The sequence below is a fragment of the Medicago sativa genome, chromosome 1, assembly GCF_051527215.1.
Source record: "Medicago sativa cultivar Bolivia chromosome 1, Bolivia_mono, whole genome shotgun sequence".
NCBI lineage: Eukaryota > Viridiplantae > Streptophyta > Magnoliopsida > Fabales > Fabaceae > Medicago > Medicago sativa.
This window is the reverse complement of record NC_140749.1, coordinates 79,312,832-79,333,401: the sequence shown is the minus strand read 5'-3', so window position 1 is coordinate 79,333,401 and position 20,570 is coordinate 79,312,832. Positions and strand designations below refer to the sequence as shown.

Here is a 20,570-nt window from a genome sequence, read left to right as displayed (position 1 = left end):
TGAACATTGAAACACCCTGAACAAGAAAATAGTAACATTACCTTAGGTAGGGGATGCAGCACATGAATGGAAATTTTATTCATCAAAATAATGCTGGTATTTATTTAGTCTATACAAAACTGTTCATACGAAATTATTAAACATCAAAGGCAGAAAATTGCCTAATGAACACAATTACCAACATGCTGGAATCTCAGTTGTTGAAATCTCAATTGTTGGAAGCCTAATGTTAGATGGTACCTTGGTGTGTATTTGCTCAAGATATGGGTAATGCCACCCAATATATTATCTTACAAAACCCGATGAAGATATAAAATGGACAAAAATGATTATGTTATGCAACTCCAAGCCAGGTTGTGGTTCATCAACATGATTTGTCATGAGAAGCACAATAATCAAACACCAGGAAAATGTGTCGTATGTCATTATAAAAGAAGTCGTCTTATATCTTCGAAGTTTGACTGAAGAGCAGAGAGAAATGCACCTGCAAAATAGAGATAAACCACATAAGCCAACCTTTAAAAGGTGGAACGCTGCAATAATGGTTCATAGGTTCTATTCAATATGTCAATTATTAATGGGAAAGTAACATTTTATGTGCCTCAATGAAGTATTAATGGTTCCGATTTTCACTTTTAATTACAAACAACCACCTTGTTTTTACTCTGCTTAATATTTTCAAAGATTTGTATAGGAAATGATAAAAATAAATATTTTTTTTGTTTCAAATGTTCCCTATACAAATCTTTGAAAACAGAAAACATTCTCCAAAACCAAACATCTCCAAAACCAAACATGTCTTTAGTAGTGATCCAATCTTCTTTTTGGGTCATTTTCCCAATATTAATCCCAGAAATAATTTGTCCGCACATAAAAAGTCACCTATATGGCATATATTATCACATGTCAACAAGCATATAATCTATAAACAAAATATCTTCATGTGTGCCTTCATACTTCCTATTACCTAATTAAAGTATTCCAATTACACATACCTCCAACTTTGCCATCAAAGACGCGATGATCGGCAGACAATGTTAAGTTCAACTTAGTGGCAACAGATGGCTTCTCAATTCCTAGCAAATAAAAATCAATGTCAAAACAAGTTAAAGTTTAAGCATTAAGTGGCATACAGAACATCCATAAATTTATACCATCAGCTCCAATTACTGCTTCAACTACTTTGTTGCCTCTCCCTACGGCAAGAATGCAAGCCTGCATCAAATGATATACAAATTAATAAAGAGCTATATTAATACAAAGCAACAGAACACTTGAATCATTTTGAAATCCAGGCCCCAAAGGGATTGGAAACTTGGGCAACTGTTTCTCGGATCAATAAAACAAGCATTCTGAAATGAAACATCTTTGACGATACGATTACAAAATAGGGAAATAAGTAAAAAAAAAAAAAAATAGGAGTAATTTCATGAAAGGTATGCGACTAAGTGACTATTATTTAAGATAGCTGTAAAAACAAAATCTTCAGTTATAATTTCCTTTCTTTCTATTAAAGAAAATCAAATTAGGTGACAATCATCCTTTGTTCACCACGATACTTTGCTCCTTCGTTGAAATGGTAAATAGACGAGTAGAAAAAGATGTAAACTGGTTTATCATATCATCTTCAAAAAGTGAATGAAAAAACATTGGAAATAAAAGAAAAGTAGAAATTAACCGAGATCACAGGCAAAATACAACAAAATTTGGTAGAATCTTAATAAGATTTTTTTTTTTTTTACTGATTTTAATAAAAGTTGTATATATTCATTAATCTACTTGTGGGTAATTGAATGGAATTGGACCTGCACAAGGCAGATATACAACCCATTTGACTAAATTCTCCCCTATACAACAATGATGATAACCAAGACTTTTCCGAACAAGGTGGGATTGGCTACATATTATACGGTAGAATAATGTCTTATCCTTTTTCTATTTAAAATTCACAAATAAATCATTCATCTCCAACTCTCTTATAATGGTTTGACCTACAGTTTTTTCTCGGTCCCCCCATACTTAATTATTGGACAGTCTTCTATCCAATCAACCCCTCTTATTGCTTTATTGGGTCTTCTACAGTCCCCACAAACACCCAACACCTGTCTTCTATCCAATCAACCCTTCTTAATGGTGCTTTATTGGGTCTTATACAGTCCCCACAAGAATCAATTATATTTTCAATAATGTGAGCTACCCAAAATTCTCTCTAACGATTGTATATTTAACAGTATCCTGTCTTGTGTAACTACTTATGCATCATAACATTCTCTTCTGTGACAGTAAGCTTATTTGCTTATTGGCTCTTAACTAACAACATTCACCCCTAATACAAGGTAAAAACTTAACCAATTTCACTTATACACAAGGCCAGTTAATTAGATGTTGTAAATACTGGGCTGTGTGTGTGTGCGTGTGTATGAGAGAGAGAGAGAGAGAGAGAGAGAGAGAGAGAGAGAGAGAGAGAGAGAGAGAACCTGTGGGGGATTTATAATAGCACAGAATTTATCCACAGGATACATTCCTAAGTTTGAAATGCTGCAAGGGGTTGTACAAAGCCCGGAGTTATTGGTTTTGGCAAAAAAAAAAAATGATAAATAGAGAATTTCCCGACATTCATGGAAATATATGCATTCAGTAGTAAACTCACCTAAAAGTCCCCCCTTGAAATTCTTGCGGCTTCAACTTCCCTTCACGAGCTTTTGCAGCTAGCTCCTTGACCTAAAGTACCACTAAAAGTATTAAAATTTCAAATAAAAATGCCTAAACACAAACAGTCAAGATTCCTGAAAAAACATTAAATAGGAACCTATGTCAATGACATAAAATTACCTCCGAGGAGATGGCAGATATTGTCTTGTGATCCGCATTTTTTAATATTGGAGTCATCAAGCCCTATAGCCACACAAGGATTGAGTATTTTGTAAAATTTGGAGTCATCAAGCCCTATAGCCACACAAAAGGATTGAGTATTTTGTAAAATGACTGTGAAACAACCATCAATTACCTTCTCTGTGGCAACTGCTATTGATATGTCAACGGAGTCGCATAAGATGACTTCCCCTTTCTCATCATTCCAGTATGCTGTAAGTTGGATTTAAGCATTAGAGACTTCTATACAGAAAATCTGGTTTTGATAATACGTGAGGATTTAGGCTTCTGTAAGGAGCCAAGTTATTCATGTTTAGGAGTCTAGTTATTTTATTAATCGTACTGCATTTGGTTATGTTAAGTATGCTTGGCGTAGATTTTACAATTGTATAGAGAACCTAGGCTTAAGGCCTAACTCATCCTCAAAAAAATCGGCTTGTAAGATGAGAAATATCCAAACCTTACGTACTACTTAGGCCATATCTAGCACAAAGGTGCTGGAGGCTGCGATAACGGCGGTCTAAAGTAACCGCAATTAAGGCGGCTGGAAGTGGCCTGCAATTAAGGAAAACATCCAACAATTATATATGCCAATGCTTTGTATTTGATATGTATTATATCTTAAGAACTTCTTATCAGTAAAATATAATGTTTCTTCCATCCCTTCCTTTTGCAACAAATCCTTTAAGTCAACTTTTTCCGGGGGTTGAAAAATATGTGATTTCAACATGGAAATCACCAGTACAATTCCCCATAATCTAATCCCATTCTTATTCTTCCGTTAAGCTTCAAAAATATACAGTTCTGTTGTTTGATGCCATTATTCTTCTCTTAAGCTTCAAAAATATACAGTTCTGTTGTTTGATGCCATCTGTTTTTGTCCTACTTTTTAGTCTTTGGCAACCATCACTGTCTGCAACAGTTTCTGTCTCCATTTCCTGCATGTACTCAGATTTGACTGCCGATATGATCCTACAATTCGACTCAGAATGTTTCAAACTATATGGGTTAAAGTATCAGGCGAATAAGCCTTTCTATGTTTTACCACTAGCCACCTATCTCCAACAGCCTTCTAGCCACATGGTTATGAAGCTCGGGGAGTCCAGATGAGTTTATGCTACTTGAGTATGCTTCAAACAGCCTTTGCGAGCATAGTTGTCAAAGCGGAAACGCGGCGCGGTATGCGGGCGCGACGCGGGCGCTATTACATGACGCGGACACTAATATATTTAATACTAAAATACTATAATGTTGAAAAAGAAATACTAAAACAACTTAAATATTACTCAAAATTCATAATGTATTCATAATTTGAAATAAAATATCATATTTGACTGCCGATATGATCCTACAATTCGACTCAGAATGTTTCAAACTATATGGGTTAAAGTATCAGGCGAATAAGCCTTTCTATGTTTTACCACTAGCCACCTATCTCCAACAGCCTTCTAGCCACATGGTTATGAAGCTCGGGGAGTCCAGATGAGTTTATGCTACTTGAGTATGCTTCAAACAGCCTTTGCGAGCATAGTTGTCAAAGCGGAAACGCGGCGCGGTATGCGGGCGCGACGCGGGCGCTATTACATGACGCGGACACTAATATATTTAATACTAAAATACTATAATGTTGAAAAAGAAATACTAAAACAACTTAAATATTACTCAAAATTCATAATGTATTCATAATTTGAAATAAAATATCATAATGTTAAAAAAGAAGTATTAAAATACCTTAAATAATATACTTAAACAATATACCATAATGCTAAAAAAATTACTAAAATACCTTAAACAATGTATTTAAGAAACAGATTAAATGTATATACTTATTAATTTAAAAACTATATATCATATTATATTTTTTTTATAAAGACAAATAATATATCATGCAATAATTTAAAACCAATATACTATACTATGTATTAATTATTATTCCTTTAAAAAACTATTATTACTATTTTTTTTTATGAAGCAGAAAGTATTATTACTATTAATTTTGTAAAACAAATTATTATTATTATTATTATTATTATATGAGTTTGACTTTTTTAAATCACATAGTTGAATTAAAACTTGTATACCTACACAACTTTACTGTTAATAATACTAATAATTCAAGGAGGAAAAAGAACTGCCTAAAAAAAATAAAAACGGATTGCAAAGTAGTACGAGACAGCTGTGTGTCCCACTTTATTATAAGGAAAAAATACAGTTGTATTCCACCACAAAACAAAAACACAGATCTACCGTTGATCTTAACTCTCTTTCCTCTTCCTTCACTTTTCTCTCTCTTTCTCTTTCCTCCCTTCTCCTTCCTCTTCCTCCCGTCATCTCTCTCCTACAGTGATGTAAAAGCGCAGATCTAACCGGAAACAACCAAAACACAGTCGTTTTGAGCTCCGAACCGGAAAAGCGGGCGCTTTGACCCGCTATTGACCCGCTCCGCTTCGCAGTTTCGCGGCCGCGAAACCCGCTTTCCACAAACGCGTGACTTGGTGGCGTTGTGAAGCGGCTCCTCGTTTTTGGCCGCTCCGCGCCGCGATAGCGCCGGGAGCGGCCGCGTTTGACAAGAGAGTTTGCGAGTTTGGTTTTGTGGGATAAACACTTCAGTCAACAATTCGGCAACATTCACAGTAATGTATACGGTACTTGCGTATTTTTGTTGCAAAAATTATATGTAATAGCTATAAATTTATATGTCAGTTGCTCCGCACCTTCTGGGTCCGTCACCACTAGTTCTAACACCTAAGATAATTAAGGTAAATACAACACAAATGGATAGAAAAATAATAGGAAACTGTTTACCATTCGCTTCTGGAACATTTCTGAGAGCAGCTGCTACAACTTTGATAATAATGTCATTCACTGAAACTTTGACGTCATACTGCTCTGCAATGAAGGACCAAATCAAGATTATATTGGATTACAGATGTACCAGGACCAAGCCGTAACATCTAAAATGTGCCATTGAAAAATTAATATCAGTCATACCTTTAAGATCCTTTCTAAGGGAAAGAAGAGGATCCAGCGTAACATCTGACACATTCCAATAAAAATTTATATTAATTAGTTTGTACAAAAATAGATTATTCTGCAATAATATGCACGACATAAGGGGATTAAAACCTGATGATAAATATAAGTGTGGCGTATTTTGTTTAGATTCCAATAACCTCTTGGCAATCACCTACAAAACAGTCAAAAATATTTGAGATGAGTGGAAGGAAGCAGAGTTGAAATATAGTCCATTAACTATCAATTTTCCTAAGTATTTAGTTAGTAGAGATGTAAATAGAAAGGACAGGACATCCATAATAGAACAAAAACATTACAAAACTGAGCTCTGCATGTACAACAATGACCAAGTATTACCAAAACAATATGCTGAATTCACTATATAGAGGCAACAAATACAATTAGGATCAATATTAGGTGTAATAACAAATAAAAATTCGTAAGATTTTTTAGCATTCAACTCCCAACGATAGACACCAAACAATGTCTTCCCTTGGTCCCTTTTTAATACTTTTCGTACAATCTTATTTGGCAAAAATAATTTTCATTACCATGCAACATATTCTGTGAAAGAATTGAAGAACCTTATTTATATTTAAAACTGAATATTTGAGGGTCCTACCTTGCGAATTTGACTATTCGGAAAATCATCATAACTATCTGACTGCTTTAAGCTAGACTTTGATTCTTGTGAAGTCGCAACTTGATGACTTTGAGATGATGATGCCTTTTCTTTAGATGAAGCAGGTTTTGAAGACAATTTTCCTGATTTAATTGCAGAAAGAACATCACCTTTCAGTAGGGTGCCGTGAGGACCAGTTGCATTCAATGTTGATGTGTCCAATCCATATTCCAAAATTAGCAACTTTGCAGCTGGACTGATTCGTGCTGTGTTCGTTTTCTTTGTTTTGACTTCACTTTTAGTGTCATGTTGGGTGGTCTTCTCCTTTTGGTTTACTGAGCTGCTGCCAATAGAATTCTTAACAGCTTCAATATCACTTGCATCTTCAACCTTGCGAAAGAGCAGGCAGCATAATTATTTCATACACTACAATGCTTTTCAAGACAAAAGCAAAGAGTATCAATTTGGTAAATTAACCAATAAATTTACGGAACATCATCAGACATTTTTAGTTTGTATTTCAAAAGTAGATGCCAGATCGTTGGAACTCAAACTTTACAATGTGTTGACAGAAGAAGTTACAAAGCATTTTCACACTTACTGTTATTGCAATAGGCTGTCCAACTGCCACTTCTTTTGAACCTTCTGGTGCAACTATCTTAGCTAGGTACCTAGTCCCTCAAAATGTCAGACATAAGTTGGTCAGCTAGATGGCAAAACTTTATCGAGGAGAAGAAAGAAACACAAATAGTGATCGTCTGTAAAATAGACCAAATAGAATACCAGCTTTGTGCTAAAAAACTGGTCAGTAATATAATTAACAATATCAAAAGGAAAGAGGTTAGCCACCATTCCTGGGTTTCTTTCATACTTTATTGAAGGAAACTGTTTAGTACTAGGCATGTCTATAAACACTTCAGTAAGATATCAGGCATGTAATAAATATGTTTACAACCCATATTATATGCCTCAAGTCTTCATTATGTGCAAAAACATTATTTAAGATGAAGCTGCTTGGCCTAAAAATGTTGTTTAATAACACAACATGTTGCAATGCGAACAGGCAACTATACCAAACACAATATTCACAGTGAAAGGCTTTAAGTACAAGGAAAGACATTTACCCCTCTTCAAGACTTTCAAATTCAAGGGTAGCTTTGTCTGTCTCTATCTCGCATAATATGTCACCCACTTCAATCTATTAGATAATTAGATGTTAATTCATGGAACACAGAATAAATAAAACGGATGTAATGACTTACTTACATCCTTCACATTTTAAAATTTTAAAAAAATACATTAAAAAGGAAATCTCACTTGAAATCTTATGTTAAAAACATAACTAACCTTGTCTCCTTCTTTTTTATTCCATTTAGCAATGTTTCCTTGGTTCTGTGAAGAAAAAAATTGAAAATCATTTCGTGGAAGAAAAGTTTATGTCGGAAATAGTTACAAGTAGCATAAAAATGTCTCACCATTGTTGGGGACAAAGCAGGCATTCCAAGAACAATGTGAGGTGGAAGATTTGATGTATCAATCGTAGTTGTTTCTGGTTTTCTCTCCTCAACTGCGGCATCCTGGTGTGCTGGTTTCTTCTCTTCAACCCCGCTCTCACCCCCCACAGAAGCAGGAACATTTTGAATGTCGCTTTCTTCCTCAACCTTGTCAAGGCTCACCGTTAGAGCTTACATGATCAAATATTTCGGATGCAAATCTCACTTGAACTCCAGAATTGTAGGTTAGAATCATTAAGTTAACATTTAAAGTCTATATTTTTCCAATGAACTGGAATAGACTTCCTATGGCAAATGTGTGTGTGTGTGTGTGTCTTTTTTAAGAAAAGTAAGACTTTAAGTTATTTAAGCCAGTAATAGTGAGCGTGTAACACAATTTTATTAAATTGGAGAGAAGACAGAGAAATAAAAGCAACTCTTGGGCAACGGATAAATTGCAAAGTTTTCATTGGCAGATTAAAAAACATAAAGGTGCACATTGGAACACACAATGAAAACAATTGTTGCGTCAATTTTGTCAAAAGAGATTAAATAAATCCAGTGTGCAAAATGACATTATTAATTTTCTGTCTAGGAAAGCTACTTTCATCTGCAGAATCCAGTAATGTTGGAAGTAAACATTGCTATGGTGTCCACATAACAGTAACAAATAGATACAAGAGTTGGAACTTAATGTTGGCTTGACTTACTGTTATTGCAATCGGTTGTCCAACTGGCACATCCTTTGAACCATCAGGTACCAATATCTTAGCCAGAAATCTGCAGGAGTCATCCAATCACTACAACACATTTTAATTGTATGCTAAAATTTGGATGTTTTATATGATTTACACTCTAGGGTCAAAATCAGTTCAATTATAGTAAGGGTCAAAATCAGTTCAATTATAGTAAGCCAGATATAATAGAAGGCCCAAATAGGCATAAGAAAATAACATTGAGAAAAAAAAATTAAATCAAAGACATTATTGTCTTAAACAGACACATGCATGTCCAACACATATAAAGTACAGAAGACAGTCACTTCGAAAAACAATGAATGACTACAATTCAAGGGTGGTTTCTACATGTTTGTTCTTACCAGTTAGACGAGTATTGTGATGGTCATACAGCACCAGATAATCGATCTATGTGACCGACGCTAATGTTTTAGTCTCAGTTAATGCTACCGACTAGGAGGTTAGTATAAGTACGAACAAAGGTTAGTATTTAGTCTTTTGTATCATAATATCAAAAGATCATAATAATTCTAAGTCTTTATTCTCTCTAGTCCCTCTAGCTTTACACTTCAACTTATTTTTTCCTATAAGCTAAAAATAAATTAAAATAAGCATGCCTATGTTAGCCTTGCTATGCATAGTTGTCCGAAACCCAAACAAAAGAGAGGTTTGTATTTGGCATTTACAACCAACGTAAAACTTGGTCGAATCAATACGGCATGGACTGAATATGTAATAACGTTAAATTTAAGTCGTTGCCCAGAAGCAACACAATGTATAGCTCGAGTACAGTGTCATACGAGTAATAGTTGTTGCTGCACCACCACCTGGATGCAGTGAAAAATAAGAAAAGGGTTGCAACATTTTTGTGGATTGGTGTGGGTAAGAAATCTAGTTCATGAGATTAGGACTCATTTTAGAACATCGAATATAGGCATGCTTAAAAGGAAAACCTACGGAAATAGTGGACACAATGATTACGAGGAGGATCAATTGTGGTGTGCATACAAGAAACTAAGTGAGTGTGTGAAAAGGCAAAAGAATTGGACAGTTCAAATGTTAAGCTTTAATACACTGGCAATGTAAGATCGATAAATGGGGTAGGCATTATTGTTGGTAAGAAGTGGAAGAAGGATATTGTGGATGTAAAAAGGATACAAGATCGGATCATTGCCTAAATTTGAAGTTGAACAAGACACCTTTAAGTATGGTTATAAGAACACCATAAAGTAAATTTTTTGGGGGATTTAGAATGCTTAGCTTAGGAAATTTCAGTAGGAGAAAATATTTTTCTAGGAGTGGATCTAAATGGGCATGTCAGAGTGTATCGAGAGGTTATGAGGGGTTCCATATGTCCTCGGAGAGGTGAATGTGGAGGGTAAATCCATCATAATTTTTTCGCGCCTTTTGATCTAGCTATAGCTAATACGTGCTTTAAGAAAAGGGAGGGGCATCTTATCACATCCAAGAGCGGGGTGGCATGTTTTTAAATAGATTTCTGCCTTACTAGGAAATCTGACAGGAAGATTTTCTTGGATTGTCAAGTCATACTGGGAGAGAGCTTGATACTGGATCAATCATGTAACCATCAAAACTGTATTACTCCAAAGATGGCCTGAGATACACATATCACGAGCAACATTCAAGTTGCTAAACAGTCCAGCTGGGATATGTTGAATTGTAACAGGACTAACATTTGCGTTGCTTCCTTTAACTTCAACAGTAAGAAACTCAAGTTTATAAATTTTAAATTAAAGGCCATCCAGTACTTAGGAAGAAAAAAAATACCCTTCTTCAAGACTTTCAAATTCAAGTGTAGCTTTGTCAGTTTCAATTTCACATAGTATATCACCCACTGCTATCTGTAAGATTAAACAGTAGCAAGGAGAAAATGATTAATTCATTCAAAGAAATCAATTTTCAAAATGAAAGCATCAAAGCAAACAGAATTATGATATGCAATAATGCAACAATCAAAACATAAAAACTATGTGCAAACAGACCTTATCTCCTTCTTTTTTCCTCCATTTTGCAATATTACCTTGGGTCTGAAACAAAGAGAAGAGGTCAAAATTCCATGAAAGCCCTAAATGAAAAGTGATCAGAAAAGGGAGAGAAAACTATTTGTTTCTCCAAGCTCACCATTGTAGGAGATAAAGCTGGCATCCCAAGGACTTCATGTGGAAAATCTATTAAATGGGGGAACAATGATCAGAACATAATTAGATACACATGATTGAATTTGCAGATTATCCTCTGTTAATCATAAAAGAGAAACCATAAAACAAAAATCCTAAACAAGTAGAAGCTTTTAAAATTAGGTAACAGGAACATTGAGTACCTGAAGACGAGAAGAATTTAACATCAATCCACTGCCAAAAATGTTGACGGTTGATGTCAGAGAATATTGTAGTCATGATTGAAAAAATGTATCTATTTAAATACTAACCCTTGACTTTAAAGGTCTGTTACAAACTCCAGTAAGCCCAGACCAAGATGCAGGCCTGATAAACATCACCAATGGTAAACTGTCAATTAGATCATACAAAGTTGAGGAAGGAGGATGAACTAGAGGAGATAGAGAATGACGTAGATTTTTTATTTTTAGGCTCAATCAATGAAAATGGCTTATTGGTGGTCGAAAAAGGGGACACCTTTTATCCTAATAGACATAATAAGATAGCTTTAAAAAAAACTGAGTTTGCAGCTAGTGAGAAAAAATACAGGTTAATGGATGCAAACCTTAGATTCCCATTACCAACGATGGAATAAATCCTTGAATTAGGAGTTCTGTGCCAAGATGATAACAGAAAACAGTGTGTTAGAAACATAGAAGCAGCATTCTTAGAAGGAGAAAAACCCACCAAGGCAGAATTACAATAAATATGATGCTACAAACATTAAAAAAGCCTACCATTCTTTCAAAAGTAAAGAAAGCAATTAATAAGTAAAAATTGGCACGTCCTAAGTAAAAGATGCCATGCCACCAAACGATACTATGTCCCTATTTGGATAACCAGCTTATTTACAGCTTATAACGTAAGTGTTTATCATGATAAGCGCTTATGTATAAGTTATTTCTATTGCAAAAGATAAAATAAAGTTAAATTGTTTTCATATAAGCTATACGAAAACAAGTTATAGACAGCTTATAACAGTGTCATAAGTTATCCCAAACAGCCTCACAAAACTTATGTCAGTAGATAATCTCAAATAAATCAATCCAAACAGACCCCATGTATGATATACTATATGTATAAATGGATTAATCAAAATTGGAAGAAATCCAACAACACTAAGAACTTGCTAGCAACATCTCAAATTAATACTCAATTCACCTAATGTAAGCCGGACGACTCGTGCAAGTAAACACGACAAGCAGAATACTATCACTAACTGATCAATAGCACCATTTCAGTTTCATGTTCATCCAAATGAAGCATAAACCCTTAAACCCTAAACTAAACCAATCCTCTAAATTTCACATAAGAAATTCTATACCCAAATATAAAATGCAACGATTTTTTAATCAAACAAGGTCCAAACTCAGCACTATAACCATCTAGTTGAGTACAAAACAAACTCACAAAGTAACTCTAAACAAAAACATCACAAAATAAACTTCAACTACAATACTAAAATGCATAATCAACATCAATAAGTTCAAAATCATGATCACAAAATCTATATCCATCATCATTCATAAACCCCCTAATTGAACATGAAAAACATGATCAACCTACCAACTAACCTATGAGCTAAAAACTCAAAACCCCATTAAGTAATTTCGACCAAAGTTAAAGGAAATCAGATAAAAATCAAAACTTTACTAATATTAAAAAAAATGATCATAATTGCGTAGCAAGATTTGAGAGAGTACTACGTACCTCGAAATGGATCTGGTGGAAGAAGAGAGGATACGGATGGAATGAGAGATGATAGGGTGACGAAGGCGCGAGAGTGCCATTGAAGAGAAACAAAATCGCAAGTGTGTTGGTTGATTCGATTGTTGAATGTAAAGAGAAGAGAAAAGAGGGTTGTTTTTGGTTTTGTTTTTTATTAGCACATAATCATTTTCAATAATCATTCATCATTATTTGGTGGTAGGTTAGTTTTTTTTTTTTTTTTTAGGGAAGGTTAGGTTATTCAAGTTTTTTGCAACATTTGACACAAATTAAAACAGGGCTGGAGACTTATGACAAATCCTGATTCTTTGGTAGCTAGACTTTACAAGGCAAAATATTATCCCAAGTGCAATTTCTTTGAGTCGACTTTAGGGCATAAGCCTAGCTTTGTATGGCGAAGCATATGTAACTCTAATTTTATTCTCAAAGCTGGAAGCAGATGGAGGATAGGCGATGGTGATGATATCTCATTTTGGTATAACAAGTGGATTGCAAATGATATTACACTTATCCCACATCCTGATGGAGATTTCCCTCTAGCTGATCTAAGAGTCTCAGATTGCATGCTACATGACCGCAAGGAATGGAATTTACCTTTCCTGCAGTCAATTTTCGATCACCAGGTGGTTGAACATATAGTGAAGACACCGCTCTACCCATCAGTGACAGAAAATCGACTCATCTGAAAAAAAGAAAATCATGGTGAATACTCTGTTCGTAGTGCATACCGTTTTTGTGTGCAAGAATTACTTGATACATCCCATTTCAAGGTACAAGGCTCTTGGAATCTAATTTGGAAGCTCAAGATTCCTCCAAAGGTAAAAAAATTTATTTGGCGAATTTGTAGGAATTGCTTACCAACTCGTGTACGTCTAAAAGATAAAGAAGTCACATGCCCTATGAATTGTACACTGTGTACGGTGAGCAATGAGGATACACTTCATTTATTTTTTCAATGTCCAAGTAGCTTAAATGTTTGGAGTATGCTTCCTTTCTTTTCATCTATTTCTATTTTGCTACAACAAGATCTGGATAGCAAGAATATTATCTTCAAAGCATTACAGGATTTATCTAAGGATGATGCAAATTTATTTTGCTGTGTGTTGTGGAGTATATGGAAACAAAGAAACAACAGAGTGTGGAATGAGGTAATTGATGCTCCAGTTTATGTTGTCGAGAGAGCAAAAGTTATGCTTCATGATTGGCAAGATGCACGTAGGATTTGTAATACATCTTCTGCACATCTACGACAAGAAGGAATTGTGAAATGGATCAACCAGCTGAAGGAAGATTTAAGTGCAATATTGATGCTTCTTTCTCCCAACTTTCTAATAGAGTGGGAATAGGAGTTTGTATAAGGGATGATACAGGCACTTTTGTTTTGGCAAAAACTGAATGGTTTACTCCAGTCTGTGAGGTACACGTCGGCGAAGCTCTTGGACTATTATCAGCTTTAGAATGGGTTCATCACTTACAATTAGGACCTATTGATTTTGAGCTTGATGCTAAAAAAGTGGTGGAAAGTTTTTCATCTGCACATCAGGATGTTACAGAATTTGGGATGATTATTCATAATTGTAAAACTATCTTTGAACAATACTATGTCAACTCTAGTGTTGAGTTTGTGAGGAGACAAGCAAATGAGGCAGCCCATAGATTAGCTAAGGCGGCCACATCCTCAGCTAGTTTCCAAATTTTGGTAGAAATACCAGATTGTATTGAACACATTTTAAGTAATGAAATGATATAAGTTTCTTTCCTTCAAAAAAAAAAGATGCAACTTTTTCGGTCAAAAAAAATGCAACTTTTAAAAAAAGATAAATTAATAAATAGTGAAGAATATATTAGTCCAAAAAAATAATTAAGGATATGATATAAAAATTAACAATAATGCGTATTGTAAAACAACTTATAATTTAAGACAAATTTTTTTTCAAAACGACTTATAATTTAAGACGAGAAGTATTATTTTATACAATAGAATTTAAGACGAGAAGTGTATAACGGTTTTGTCATTTCGTCTATCTAAAAAAATCCATTCTTGGTCTCACCCTTGGACATACGTACACTTACATTTTCTCTTGCTTTCCTAATCCTCATTTATGTCTCTGAAGGTATGTTTCCAATCATTCTTTCTTAGTTTTAACCATCTTCTATTATATATGTTGATCTCAATCTCTTTGACTACTTCATAGTTTATACCATAAACTGAAGTAATGGTCCTTAAATTCCATTATTGTCCAAAAGTTCAATTCACTTGCTAAAAAAAATCATCTTCCTAAGAACATCAAATATTGCATGTTCTGATGTACAAACAATACCAACTTTATCTTCTCACTCAACAGCTATGTTTGTCAATCCAAATTGTCCATATGATTCCATGGGTAAGTTCCTTTCCAGTATGGATTGGTTTGTTACGCATTTAGTTGTAGGATTTTGATTTTGTTTGAAGTATAACTAATGACATTTATCGATAGGTACATGTTGACACATCTTTTCATTTTCATCATGTATTCCACTATTTTACATTGCCTTGAACTTAATTTATGCATCTTCGTCTCAATACATCCATAGTTTGATCCTCTTCTCTAAATTTGTTGACTTTACATGACTAAATTTTGCAGTTGAGACACCAAGACAACTGTCAAAAGGCAAAGGGAATAATGACTTATATCTTTCACAACTATTCTTAATGTTGACAAAAGACAGAATTCAGCATACCATCTAAAAATTCAGCTATCTTTAAATTCAAATCAATTATGACAAAATGTATGGTGTGCATGTGCTTTTTCAAATAAATTATATCAACCCTGCGCGTCGCGCGGGTCACATTCTAATTGTTCTTTCTCTCATTTAATTTAAGAAATTAATTCATATAGTTCAAACTCAACACCCTCAAGAATTAGGGCATTAAGTATCATAAAGAATTGACTGGAAAAAAAAATTATATTCAGTATAATTGAAAGACTCTATTAGAACGGTCATAATATTAGTTTGCTTATTATAATTTTGGAGCTGCATAAGATAGATGTCAATTCAGTGTTTCTTAATAGCAACATTAATGATTAAATATGGTGCAACCGAAGAAAATTTGTATCAATAAATATAAAGTAGATGGTTTGCAAAACCATGAAATCCACCCATGAGTTAAAAAATTAGTCTTTTTTAGCGTCGCCACAAATTCTCATAAAGTAACTAGCTCATTTGGTTTTCAGATAATGTTATGAAGAGTTGCGGATTTAACAAGTTCAGTGGGAGTCTATTTTATTTTATTTAGTCGACCGTGATATATGTCAGTTATGTGAAACCAAAAAAATCTCTAACAAAAGTTTAGCGATGAAAGATCTTGAAGACACCTCTTTTGTATTATAATTTTGATAGAAAGAATCTCAAATCTCAAATTATAAGAGAAGAATTTATGCTTTTATTTGTACAGGTGTTATTTTCAAACTTCACTCATATAATATTACACGAAGTTTTAAGCCCAACTTACTTTTAGAGAAAAAACAATCAATTCTACTTCAAATTCTATTTTAATCAAATTAGTTTAAAAGAAAAGTAAACTACACTCCACTCTCATATGAGATATCTGAATTATATTTATATCTTTCTTATATTAAAATTTACGCTCTTATCTTCTCTTATACATATATTAGCCAGAATTGCACTCCATTTTCTATTGAGAATCTTAAACTACATTTATCTCATCTCTTATAGTTTAGCGACAAAATTCTAACACATAAATTGCAGATAAATTGGATATAGTGGGTCCTAGTACTCCTATAATAAAAAATCTAACGCGTATTTTTTCTCTATTTTAATTCAAAATTATTTTCTGTCATAAAATTTTGAGTCACAATACCATTAACATATGATTTTTAATCTTATCATAAAAGACGACCAATAAAAAATAAAATTGTGGTTAAATTACTAAAGTCAGTCAAATATAGCTATTTAAAAATTAATTTTATATTATAAATCATAAAATTAATAATAAAATATTCAAATTCAATTATTATTGAAAATTATATAGAAAGGGATTATTCTTTTCTTAAATGGTAGCTCAGAATTAGTAAATATTATACAAATACTTATTTATGTAAGAATTGATTAAAAAAAAGAGAGATAAAAGTGTCTCAGTTCACTTCTCTATATCAATAAAACACGACCCTGTCTTATCCCAACCCGACTGCAATAGGCCGGGTTTAACGCAGTTAAAAAAATATGGACAGAAAATATGGGACAGCACAAGGACATAATTGAAATATGAACTGGGTTTGGATTACCCCCCTCGAGTTACCCATTTCGTCCCAATTTAATTGGAGGACAAATCGTGTTTTTAATGTTATTCTATATATTCTCTTAGATTTGTCTCTCACGCACGACTCTTTCACTTCAACAATACTCACATTAATTTTATTCAAAACTTCAATGATGACAGGACAATCCGTCATATCACATTTTTAAAGTACTTTTAATTAAGTTTTTAGTCTACTTTTATTAATTTGGTATTTAGCTTAGAGATGTTTTGAATAAATTATCGTGTTTGATTTATTGAATCAAGTGTTGTATCATCAACTATTGTTAATTAAAAAGAAGGAAATATGGAGGGCTGAACAACAAAAAGAATAAGAATAAAAAGAATGTAGCTCAACATTCAACATTGGTCCAATATGGAGATCATTTGGTTTTGACATGACAGTGACGTGGCATGTAACACCCTATTTCTAATAAGCGGTAAAATGCGCGAATATACAAACATATTCTAGAAATAGATGCTACGTCTCCGAATAAACCACAATACATACATGCATAAAGATCATGTTACACAACATAGCAGCGGAACAGACATATAACTCACAAAACATCTCCACATCTCAACAAAATACAATTGTATTCTCCAAATCTCAAATAACAAATAACATCTCAACTCCAAAATACATGGTCCAAAAATAAAAACCAACTTGCAAGAACTATCCTAGATCAGAGCCCTAATCTAGACACTTGCATGAAAAAGAGGAACTCCACTCCTCGGCATCAACAAGCAAACAACTAAGCATCCTGCACGCCGTCTACCCGTCCATACAGAAAGGTAGGCGGTCCACCACAAACCACTGAGGGTTAGCATTACATCATCATAATCCATCAAAGATTTAAACAAGAACATTGGAAATGAAAGATATATTCAAGAATACAGAATAACAAATCATACATGTATTCACAAGTATTCATGATTCTCATACCATTCAAAACCATTCCATATCATCATTCCTAGTTCATATCAACAAGTGTATCATACACGTATCACATATACATAACCCTTCCTCCTAGAACACTAGCATCACATGATTATTATTATCCCCCATCACTTACATTTCAAGCTATCACATTATTATCATAGCATAGCATGCATATTTAACCTCTAATCAAGTCATCAACAAAAGTTCATCATTTATCAACATCAATCAATGATCACATCACTTACCTCATTACTCAATTCAGCATGCTTAATTCAACAAGTACAATTCATCATTTCAAGTTACAAGCAATCAATCATCATCATCAAAGAAATCACCACATCTTATGTATATACATATACAATTCTCACCTCATCATTATCATCCAATCAATTATCATCAAATAGATTCACCAAGTGTATAAGTACAAACAAATAAGACATGCAATTAGAGCATAAATCAATTATTCACAACCATCCACAAAATCCACCAATGTACTTATACATCAATCCACAAAATCACAAGATTCACCAAATTTCACCAACACACAATTCACCAAGTCATATATTCAATTATGACACAACTCATCAACTATTCAAATGCATGCAATGTTCTAGACTCTTCTCTAGATGCATGTGGTACCAAAACACCTCAAGGTCGTCACCTTCGATGCAACAAAAACATCGTACTCACCTCAATTGGATATAAAATCCGCCACCATCAGTCTTGGATATAAAATCCACCACTATCAGTCATGAATGCATGAACATATGACTCAACTACAAATGCATATGTTCACACAAACAATAATCACCTCACCATCACCAATACATGTATATATGCAATCATCAATAATTCACCACCAATATATCATATATACAATCACCAACAACATTCAAAAATCACACAACATAAAGTTGTCACATAATTACACCACCAATCATTTTCACATAACATATAACAATTCTCCATAAAGGATTCACAATCAATTGGTTCTCAAAAATCATCTTTAGTCAAGTTCGTCTCTCAAAATCATAACATTAAATTAATTGAACATTTGAGTCAAAACCAAGTAAACAAGCCTAATTGCCTATGCCATGTATTCTCATAAGTCACATATGCGTGCAATAGAGATTACATAAGCAATTCATCGGCCAAACACAACGAAATTATACGATTCACTAAGTTCGTCTCTTAATTAATTCCTTTCAATGCCAAGCAACATAAGAACTCAATAGACCCCTTTAAACAAAGTTATTTCCTTCATAAAACACCCCTAGATGGTTAGGATAAAGCCCCTACACTTTGGAACAAGTTTGGAAGCAATTGGATTGAAGAAAAATGCATTTTTAGGGTTCCTTGTCAAACAGGATCGTGGCACGTGGGTCTCCCATCGTGGCACGATTTTTCCAGAGTCAAAAACACTAAAATTTCTGGGCAGAATCGTGGCACGTTGGTCCCGCATCGTGGCACGTTCTTAGTTTGACAGACAGCATCAGATTTTTAACCTTCACGTTTTCGAGCATAAAAATCAAACTGTTAATCCGTTTTCCATGCCGTTTTCGCCTACATTCTCCTAACACTTAGCTCTATCATAATGTACAGAAAAATTCAAGTTTCAACCATCCCAAAATCATTTTCCAAAACCTCACATCATACTCATTTTTCAAAACGGTTAACACTCGAATTTTCACACGAAAATCCCGTTTTCTCCCAAACGACTCGACTAACAAAATCACAACATGAAAATAGAAATTCTACCAAGTTCAATTCATCCATCAACATCAAAAACTCAGCCAACAACTTCATATATCAAAATTTCATTTTGGTCCTTCACATGAACAACTTAACACAACTTCACAAGTTTGAACCACGACAACAAATCTCATCATAATTCTCCAATTCATGATACCCAATGCATCAATTCATCAACAACACATCTAACAACAACAACAACATCTAATCATGAAATCATCCACAATTTAACAACCACAACTTCATTTTTCATCAATTTCACACAAAATCATATCATATTCATATATATCCATTTTGACATACAAATTCAACAACAACAACACAATTATCATACAAATCATGTTCTCAAACATAACAACAACAATTATGCACGAATTTAGATCAATTAAAACCAATTCATCAATTTCATGAAAATGGGTAAAAGAGAAAAGTTATGAAATTATGAGTGAAGCCTAACCCTCTTACCTTAATTCTCCACAATCACTAGCTAGTGCCTCACTTTAGCTCCAACCCTTGATTCTCTAGCCTCTTCTAGCTCTCTCCAGTCCCTTCTCTTCAAAACCTTTTTTCTCCTCTTGAGCTTTTCTCTCTAACTCTCTCTAATTGTGAAATGAAATGAAATGAAAATGTTTGTAACCCTATCTCTTCACTAACACAAGTTTATAAAGGCTCACTTAATTGGGCTTATCTCACAAACCTTAATGGGCCTAACCCATTTCTATTTCAACCTCAAAAATGTTACTACTCACTTACCGGTAAAATATAACACTAACGGTAAAATACATCACTAACGGTCACTTACCGGTAAATAAAATAATTACTACACTCTCCAACACTTAGTAAAATAAAACCCTCACTAAGCACTAAAAATAACCTTCGGCAAAAATTACAAAATTACCCCTGCCCTCAAAATGACCAAAATACCCCTGAGTCCA

The 20,570-nt window shown here is 33.9% G+C and overlaps 2 protein-coding genes and 1 long non-coding RNA gene across 4 annotated transcripts; 1 reads left to right on the top strand and 2 right to left on the bottom strand.

The window, feature by feature from the left end:
• Nucleotides 1–54: 54 nt before the first annotated feature.
• Nucleotides 55–12,755, bottom strand: LTA3 (Dihydrolipoamide acetyltransferase, long form protein). Of its 2 annotated transcripts, none has more exons than XM_085739529.1 (23): nucleotides 12,626–12,755; nucleotides 11,481–11,528; nucleotides 11,188–11,266; nucleotides 11,080–11,110; nucleotides 10,881–10,927; nucleotides 10,742–10,786; nucleotides 10,527–10,600; nucleotides 8,712–8,781; nucleotides 7,984–8,169; nucleotides 7,856–7,900; nucleotides 7,633–7,706; nucleotides 7,110–7,179; nucleotides 6,509–6,898; nucleotides 5,998–6,058; nucleotides 5,863–5,907; nucleotides 5,677–5,760; nucleotides 3,008–3,084; nucleotides 2,833–2,895; nucleotides 2,651–2,721; nucleotides 2,478–2,538; nucleotides 1,155–1,215; nucleotides 996–1,076; nucleotides 55–484 (listed from the first exon to the last, which is right to left on the bottom strand). In XM_085739529.1, the coding sequence occupies exons 1-23, from the start codon at nucleotides 12,703–12,705 to the stop codon at nucleotides 426–428; spliced, it is 1,902 nt and encodes a 633-aa protein (XP_085595655.1). In that variant the 5' UTR covers nucleotides 12,706–12,755; the 3' UTR covers nucleotides 55–425. The 2 variants fall into 2 exon arrangements, with proteins under 2 accessions (XP_085595655.1, XP_085595656.1); XM_085739530.1 differs by having other exon boundaries at nucleotides 11,188–11,242.
• Nucleotides 12,756–13,910: 1,155 nt separating this feature from the next.
• Nucleotides 13,911–15,336, top strand: LOC146957861 (uncharacterized). Its single transcript, XM_085751252.1, has 2 exons — nucleotides 13,911–14,342; nucleotides 15,268–15,336. The coding sequence occupies exons 1-2, from the start codon at nucleotides 13,911–13,913 to the stop codon at nucleotides 15,334–15,336; spliced, it is 501 nt and encodes a 166-aa protein (XP_085607378.1).
• A 2,070-nt stretch (nucleotides 15,337–17,406) lies between these two features.
• On the bottom strand, nucleotides 17,407–20,231 carry LOC146957860 (uncharacterized). The gene is made up of 2 exons (XR_015020136.1): nucleotides 20,101–20,231; nucleotides 17,407–17,715 (listed from the first exon to the last, which is right to left on the bottom strand). It is a non-coding gene; the product is annotated as an uncharacterized LOC146957860 (long non-coding RNA).
• Between the last annotated feature and the right edge of the window lie 339 nt (nucleotides 20,232–20,570).

Coding starts and splice junctions, on each gene's coding strand:
- LTA3 (XM_085739529.1), bottom strand. CDS start 12,705: ATGGCACTCTCGCGCCTTCGTCACCCTATCATCTCTCATTCCATCCGT. Junction 11,529..12,625: donor TCCACCAGATCCATTTCGAG/GTACGTAGTACT, acceptor ATCTTGGCACAG/AACTCCTAATTCAAGGATTT. Junction 6,059..6,508: donor CGAATAGTCAAATTCGCAAG/GTAGGACCCTCA, acceptor ACTGTTTTGTAG/GTGATTGCCAAGAGGTTATT.
- LOC146957861 (XM_085751252.1), top strand. CDS start 13,911: ATGGATCAACCAGCTGAAGGAAGATTTAAGTGCAATATTGATGCTTCT. Junction 14,343..15,267: donor CAGCTAGTTTCCAAATTTTG/GTAGAAATACCA, acceptor TAAATTTTGCAG/TTGAGACACCAAGACAACTG.